General features: G+C 39.9%; 1 protein-coding gene across 1 annotated transcript in view; it reads right to left on the bottom strand.

Annotated features, from left to right (window-relative positions):
* Positions 1-8,576, bottom strand: part of slc18b1 (solute carrier family 18 member B1) — a 9,475-nt gene extending 899 nt beyond the window's left edge. Inside the window, exons 1-13 of the mRNA XM_082142781.1 lie at positions 8,433-8,576; positions 8,152-8,291; positions 7,909-8,004; positions 7,746-7,819; positions 7,439-7,586; positions 7,017-7,173; positions 6,699-6,835; positions 6,378-6,479; positions 6,006-6,097; positions 5,416-5,511; positions 456-530; positions 274-367; positions 87-133 (exon numbers count right to left, since the gene is read on the bottom strand). Coding sequence (XP_081998907.1) covers positions 87-133; positions 274-367; positions 456-530; positions 5,416-5,511; positions 6,006-6,097; positions 6,378-6,479; positions 6,699-6,835; positions 7,017-7,173; positions 7,439-7,586; positions 7,746-7,819; positions 7,909-8,004; positions 8,152-8,291; positions 8,433-8,457 — 1,283 coding nt within the window. The 5' untranslated portion in view covers positions 8,458-8,576. The remainder of the gene's footprint in view (positions 1-86; positions 134-273; positions 368-455; positions 531-5,415; positions 5,512-6,005; positions 6,098-6,377; positions 6,480-6,698; positions 6,836-7,016; positions 7,174-7,438; positions 7,587-7,745; positions 7,820-7,908; positions 8,005-8,151; positions 8,292-8,432) is intronic.
* Positions 8,577-8,720: the final 144 nt, after the last annotated feature.

Raw genomic sequence — 8,720 nt, forward strand, 5'->3', positions numbered from 1 at the left:
AATATTTTAAATAATGAATAATGAATAAAAAAATATATACTTTAATAATATTTGCTGAATAAAGTTAATTATTAAAATACACTTACTTGTTTTGTATGTCTTCTATTGTGAAATATATTAACTGTAGGAATGCCTAAAGAAAGTTAGGGTACACATATTAGCCAATAAATTAATATGTACAAAAATGCATACATAACTGATAAACTTTTCAGATAAGAAAAGATAGGTCTATTTTAAAAATGGTCTGTTATGCATTTTTTTTGCATATCTTACAGCGAGAAAGGCAAGTGCGCCTTGAACTCCTGCGCTCCATTCGAAGTTCAGTGTTTGTGTGATGTATCCTCCGAAGGTCGGCCCAAAGAACATGCTTCAACATGAAAATGATCATTCAGGTTTAATAACGTCAATATAAAAACTACATGAGTAACACATGTGAACTTGAATTCAATACATACCCAGCAGACCACACTGCAGAGAACAACCCTGACACCAATCCCAGTGTACTCAAGCTCTCCTCAAAGCCATATTCACTGCAACAACAGGAATGTGTGCATCAAAACATAGTATATTACAGGTTTGTATTGTTGCATTTTGTTCAGTTTCAGGTAGTGCTGGGAAGTATACCGGTTTCAATTTCGTGTACGATATGCATTTTTCAAATACCGCTGTGACAGCGCCTAACGAACAATGGCCACAAAGAGCGCTAAGTGGAGTGTATTGAGACGGGACTTCTATTAACTGCATATCCTTCTTTCTAATGGTTATAACAACAATAAATCCACACAACTCTCTTTAATATTGAAAAAATAACATGTAGAGCCCTATGATTTCCACGATGTGGAAAACGCAAACGTAATCCAATCACAAATGGAACTTACTCTTGTAAGCTGCACTTGACAGCGTCAATATTACTTAACAAAATACTTGCCTATCTCAACCAGGCAAGAAAGTGAAAGCCCCTTATAACCCACATGGCTCAGCATATGTCACTACATGACTTTGTTGGTATATTCTCTTGAACTATCTAGCTGGTTCTGCAATAAACCACTAGTGTTACACTGCCTCTGGCGGTCAGTAAAGAAACAGAACTGAGATGTTCATTCACAGACGCAGAACATGCAGACTTAAGATTTCAATAGCAGTCTCTTTAATGTTTAATATTCACAGACACAAGTCCATATTGAAATTTGATTCATTGTACAGCCCTACTCTTGTTTTATTCATCCAAAAATTCTTGCTTTATACAGCAGTGAGATATCGTCCTCACAAGCTGTGTCAGTGAGCTCCTAAGCCATTTTCAGCAGGTTTGGAATATACATTTTTCCAGCATTTGGTGAGTTTGTTTTTCATTTTTTAGTCTGTAACACTGTGCCTCTCGGTTCCTAAATATACTCTGTGCCCCTCGGTTCAAACCATCAACCATTGTAAAAAATATATTTTTTCTAATTTGTAGTTGGAATTGCCTGTTGGTTCTACCTGGAGGAATAATATTATTATTTATTTTCTTGCTTCATTGCCATCACTTGACTCAAAACCTTACGGCACTATCCGAAAGGTTGTTTATGAGTGACTATGGCTCACAGTTCGATTGCCATGGGTTTCCCACTGACTTGTAAGCTGTGCCCTAATAATCTTCTCCCGGGAAATGGTCATGATATTTGTCCGTCGTGTTTGGGTATTCAACATCTGAGAGAGGCTCTCACGGACCCGTGTCTGTACTGCAATCTTTTGCCCATTGTCGATTTAGACTTGAATTCAACGGTAAAGCTCAGGCAGTTGGATTTAGCCCCTCCACGAGGTCAGAAATGCAGGGCATCTTCAGCAGCCAGCGCTCCCATCTAAGAAGAGGGCCATATCGCAAAGTGAAGAACATTCAAGTCCTAAGGAAACTTCACTCTCTAACATGGTTGCTGTGCAGATCAAATGTTTGCTTCATTCATTTCAGCCTGTGAAGACAACACAGGAGGATAAGAATGGTCAGAAGCGGGGAGATGGGAGAAGAGTCCCTTAATTCCCCTTGCTTTTCACATCTTTCTGACTTTTATGTGCTTTCCTCGTGTGCTTTGGATGTGGGGTTTTTTCGTGATCATAAGGGTGCTGTAGATATTACTGCACATCCTTCACCCCAGGATGTTTTCACCAGCGTTTCAGCAGCGGGGTCTGGTGGGGGATCAGTTCAATCATCGAGACAGATAGTCCCTTTCTGATAATACTTCAGCCGTGATTCGAATGGCAATAGCTCATCTAGGTCTTGATGAGTCACCTGCCCAGCCAAACTTTTGAGCAGTTTAATAGAGCAGCCTTTCACAGCCTTGGTGGTGTCTCCTGACGAGGCTCTACGAGGTAATGTAAGATGTCCCAGTGTGCAATGTGGTCGCACGGATGCACTGCTAAAAAAGGCATACGAGTCTCTTGCCTACGTAACTCGGACAGAAAACACAATTTGTGAGCTACTTCTTGATATGCTGGAAACAACAAATGTTGATCCCTCCATTTCACAGTTCCTTCAAACGGCTCTTCTGGCAAAGGGCCATGTGACCCGTGAAAGGGGTAACCTTACAGCCACACTCTAGGCAGCCTGTCGCCAGGTGTGGCTTGCCCAAACATGAAGGAGCAACGTTTTCACCAGCACACCACACCTCAGTCACAGCCCCCTCAAAGACCTTGTGTTACTGAGGATGCTCAAGTTTTTTGAGCACCTCATCAACAGTTGCAAGGAGAATGCCCGTCAGCATTCCCCCACTGCCACTAAAAGTTGCGCACATAAAGCCTGAGGTGCTTGGGCTAGCGGTTAATCGTATTTCAACTGATCAGCTTGAGTACTGCAGGAACAACACACTAGACCCCTGGGTTTTTTAAGACTCTGAGAAGGGGTTATACTCTGCAGTTTCGACACTCCCCAGATTTTCAAGAATTTCTGTTTCCTGTTGTCAGGGACTTGGTTTGCTAGTATCGACCTGAAAGATGCATACCTTTTTGTTCTGAAAGTTTCTGCGTTTCAGTTTCCAAAATCAAATCTACCAGTTCAAAGTTCTACCTTTTGGGCTGTCCCTTGCTCCTCGCATTTTCACAAGATGTGTGAGCGCAGCTCTGTCTCTCTTTGGATGAGAGGTATATGTATTCGGTCTTATCTGGACAACTGGCTTCTTTGTGCCCTCACAAAACAGAAGGCTGTGCAAAACTCCAGATTACTTTTGAAACCCATTCATAATTTGGGCTTTTCTGTGAACGGAAACAAAACAAAAAAACTGTCTGATTCCAACACAGACCACGAAATTCATAGGAATGACTGAATTTCCAACTAATGTCTGCCGCACTCTCTCAGAAACCAGCAATGAACATTCTGCAACTCTTGACTCGTTTTAGCATGGCTGTGTCTTTGCAGTACAGATTGGTCTTACAGCTGATAGGGATGCTAACAGCTGATACAGTGGTGATTCCACTGTGCTTACCTTACCTCAGACCACTGCAGTTATGGAACAATGGTTTGCTGCTAAATCCCACCAGACAATGCCACCAACTGATTGCATACATGCATAGAGACGGTTAGAGTTCCTGAAGGCAGGGGTGTCCCTGGGTGTTGTTACCTCTCGCCAGGAGTTGGTCACGACCGATGCTTCCCTCATAGGGTGCTTCAGAGATGAGCACTCACTGTCGCTTATGGTTTGCAAAGACAGAAGCGTCCAGTCACTTGGGCCAGGATGCACTCTCATGACTGGCCGAACTGCCTAGTCTATGCGTTTCCACCAATCCCTCTGTTATGGGAGACGTTACACAGGATCTCCCTTATGCAAGCACAGCGTTCTACTCGTGGCACCATGATGGCCAGCCAGACCATGGTTTCCTTCGTTTCTGAAACTTCGGACTGGCAAACCTTGGACTCCCAGGGAGGACCCTTTCTCCCAGATAGAGGGCAGCATCTGGCATCAATATGCAGCTCACATACAGCTTTGGGTCTGTCCACTGAGTTGAACTCTTCTCTAGAGCATTGCGACTCTGTGGGTCTCCACACCATCTCCAATGCGAGGGCTTCTTCCACACAACACATCTATGCTTCGTGTTGGAAGCTGTTTTCTGCATGGTGTCAGGTACATGGGCTCGATCCTGCAACATGTGACATTCCATGAGTCTTAAGGTTTCTTCAACATTTATTGGATGAGGGCAAGGTGGATTCCACATTGAAGGTGTACATCACTGATATTTCTGCATATCATGTCCCAGTTGGGGATCTTTTCTTGGATCTCAAAGTCTTGTCTGCAGTTTTTTGAAGGGTGCACGACTCTCTAAAGCCTGCTTGGAATCTGCCACTTGTGCTTGCATTCCTTGGTTCATCTCAGTTTAAGCCCTTCCAGAGCATTGACAATAAATGGATGTCCCTGAAGACTGCTTCTTTTTTTTTTTGGCAGTGAGTTGCATACACTGTCGGTTAGTTGTAATTGCGTTGGTTACTAGATTGCTCTGGGGTGGTCCTACGACCCAGTTCTTCCCCTGAAAGTCCTCCGTCCTCAGTTCATAAATCAGAGCAATGAGCTGGCCTCTTTTCAGACTTCTTCAGGGTCTGATTCGAGTGCTTAACTTTGAGATGTTATGTGAAGACTACCACTCAATTCAGACACTCAGACCGGTTATTTCTCTGTTATGGTGGTATTAAGAAGGGTGCTTCGAAGTCGAAGCAGAGGTTGGCTAACTGGATAGTAGAGATGATTACACTGGCTTAAAAGGCAGCAGGGAAACCATTGCACAGACATCTGCACTGCTGCTACCTGGACATGTCTGTGCACGTTTGCCAGGTTTTATAAGGTCAATGTTGCTGCCCATAATACCATGAGTTCTGCGGTTCTTTACACCCCATTTTTATAGCATCAAATAACTAACTAAAACCAGACCTATAGGGGAATTATCACCCTACGTCACACGGCGTCACGCAGGTTCTACTGCGCATGTCGGGACCAAAAGTGGTCAAAAAAATACGCGGAGAACATTCTGAAAATTAAATATAAACTCAAATATATATAATTTTTTTTTTAAATCGAGCTATTAGTATTATTCTTATCCGTATCCGTGTAATGATCAGCTGTTAAACGGGTCTTTCTGCTACCACGATGCGCGCGCATCCCGGATGTTTACAAACCTATAATTGGTCAGAAACCTATAACAGAAACCATCTTTGGAAAAAAATTATTTGAAGTGTAATTGGATTTTTTCATTTTGGCATGTGTCCCATTCGATTATGGAATGCAGGGTTTATGGCTTATACAGCAGCCAGCCACCTTGTTTGAAAACTCCAGAATCTTTAAAAATACCATGATAGAGATTTTTGGTCATACTGCCCAGCACTAGTTTCAAGGTTAACTGTACTTATTCAAACCATTCCAGGAATCTAGTCTGACATAACTGGGTGAATTAAAGTCTCACTGTGCACAAGCGATCATCTCAGCGAAGGTGGGGATACAGGTCATACACAGAGAAAAGCCCACCACGACCAGCATGAGGACGGTAAGCCAGAGCTGACTGAACAAACAAAAACATTTAAATTATTAGTAATGGATCAGTGCAATAACAAAACCCGTTAACAGTTGGTTTCTTTTTAAAGAAGACACTCAGCAGATTATTGCAGAAGTGAAAGCAGTTCAAAAATGGGTGTACAAAAGTTATAGAAGATTGAGTTTACAGAAAAGCATATGTACTGAACTAAACTTTTTGTATTTCATACAAATTATATATTTTACAAAACAATTTAGGCTAAACTAAAATTGCAGAAAATCAAAGCCATTTATCTAACCAAAAATAGAGCACACTAAAAGGTTTTAAAGTCCCGTGTCAGTGTCCAATTTCAAAACAGTTTTCAAAGGATGGATTTTGAGTGTTTACTAAATTATTTGGCAAGGAAAAAAGGCAATAAAAAAGCGCACCAAGTGTCCTGCTACCTGGTCACAGACAGTTAACATGCTATAAAGTAAAAGCTGAGAAATTAACCTTAAAAAAATGTGAAAGTTATGTTTTACCTCCTAATATGAAAAACAGGAAGTGGGCCAAGGAAACAGAAGCTCACTGCTGTGGCCATTCCTCCAATCACCATCATCCACTTCCTAACTGACTGCACAGAGCATAATTTTACAGCCACAGATGAAATTATTTCTTAATTAATAAAATTTGATGTATGCTTATATTTACCTAAAAATCAATTACAAACCAAAACAAATTAAATACTAAATATCTTCAAAAACAAAATTAATTTAAATAAATGAGCAAATAAGTAGGAAGGTAGGTAAATCGTCAAATGTCATATTAGAAATTTCAAACAAATCTTTTTTCTTTTGAGAAAATCCAGTCATCACTGTAATCATATTTTATAATTGTTGTAAATGTTGACTTACAGGATATTTATCACTGATTACACCAAAGATGGGTGATGCCACCCCATACGGCAGCGAAAGTCCAATCATGAGCAGCCCAACTGAACCAGCGCTGAGATTAAGCTGTTCACACAAAACATTCACAAAGATGTTTTTGTATTATTACGGGAGAACTTTTAACACTAACATTTTTACAACAATTTTTTTTTAAACGAAGAGTTTTCCCTGATTGAAACTATGGCGACTTTACATTTAAAAACATGTAATCTATTTGTTAATGCATAAAATATGATAGATAGATAAATAGATAGATAGATATCAATGTACTTTCTAAAGATGAACCTTTTCAATGGCAAATATGGACAGTGTTGCATCCAGGAAGCCAAGTCCTGAGCTCATTGTGAACACCACAAAGCAGATGAGAAGGATCTTTATTCTGGTACACAATCTGAGGAAGGAATTCTGGGAAGGAACAGCATCTATATAAGAATGAGATAAACAGACATGTCTATCTCTATGGCTGGAGGGTAAACAATAACAAAATCAGTCACATTACAATCACATCCTTGTGACAAAAGTAGGAGTATGATAAATGGAATAGACTTTAAATTAAATTATTAAAATCATGTGATATTTAACCAGTATGAATTCCGCACTAACCAAAGCTCGGTAAAATCCACATGTTGAGGGGTACTGTTGCAAGCAGAAGACATCCCGTGAAAACGAATGGGATTTCATATCCGAATGACTGATACAACCAACCACCCAACGGAGGCCCCAATATCAGGCCAAGCCCTGTAAAAATCTCCATGAAGCCCTGTGAAGACATTAATGATTTCACCTTCTGCTTCACTGTAAAGACATGTTTTAATACATCTACTAAAACCATAGGATGGTTCCATCATTGTGTATATACCCCGACTGTGAGAAACTAAACAACCAGACAGACGGAATAACAGAATCTAATGATGATTCTCTTGAGAAACAGCATGTCTTTGTGACATGAGCAATAGTGCATCCTTTGTCAGTTTACTCCAAAACACTATTACTGCACTGAAAAACATGCACTGGCCACAGCTCACCAAAACAGTTGCTATGTTGTCGGGGAAAACTTTTGCTGAAACCGCAAAAGACGATGTAACAGCAGCAGAAAAGCCGATTGCATTTATGCTCCGTGTGATAAAACAGAGCACAATGAAAACTGTACCATCAGACACTTGGTCAAGAAACCTGCAGAATAAATGATATTACTCGCAAACACAAAAATGGACACACCTATGCTGTGTATTTTAAATATGTTTATCTACTAAAAAGAAAATGTGGAAACACTTATATAGATGGCATAAAAGCTAATAGACCTGGACTAAAAGACACAAAACACATACTCACCCGAAAAGTACAGTACATACGCTCGATATGAACAACCCTGCCACAATCATAAACTTAGCTCCTATCTGGACAATCTGAAACAGAGGTAAAATGCACTGATTTAATGTGTAATATATTTTGGAAAACTGTTGAAAATTATCTTCTGAAATGAATATTAACTTACATATTTACCAATTATCAAAGAGCCCACCAAAGTGCATAATGCATAGATTCCGAATATTAAACCAATCATAGCTTGACTGACACCTTTCTTCTTTGCCTAAAAACGAATCATGAAAACATTATATTATACTGAAGCAGAAGCCTATGCATTAAAAACTTTAAATGCCCTGAGCAGAGTACATAAAACAATTTCATGTTATAGTTTATTATACAAGTCATGTTATAAAAAATACAATCAATATACCTCATTTGGGAAAAATGGTCCCAGAATGGAATAGCAGATCATTGAACAGAAGTTTATGGAGGCCATTGCAATAAGTGTTAATATCTGTTTTCTGGACATTTTAGTGGCCGGAGTCTCTGGTGGTGGTGGTGAAGAATCACCTATATAAAGTGTACATGCATTCATTGATCAGTAAACACTGTAAACTGCTCGAGTCCGCAAATTCATTAAATGTCCAAAAGTTGCTAGTATGTTGATCACCCGAAAACAAATAATCAAATAAATGTATTAACTGCAAATACCTCTCTCTTCTCCATCGATATCCATCGTCAAGTCTCTGAGATCTTGTAACTCTACTTCCGCGTTTTCAACCTGACAGCTGGGAAACTCAACAGTGATTTCCCAATGATGTCCAAATGGATTCTTCTTATTACTATTTTACGGTGGTTGTGATCTTGTGATGTCCGATTCTCAAAAGAATCATTATTTTGAACTGATTCTTTTCAATGATTTGGTCTAACCAGGTCTAACCGATTCGCAAAGTGCGGAACACTCAGCCTGAACTGTGAGGTGAGTAACAAAATTGGGAA

The sequence above is a fragment of the Leuciscus leuciscus genome (genome assembly GCF_965113295.1).
Source record: "Leuciscus leuciscus genome assembly, chromosome: 17".
NCBI lineage: Eukaryota > Metazoa > Chordata > Actinopteri > Cypriniformes > Leuciscidae > Leuciscus > Leuciscus leuciscus.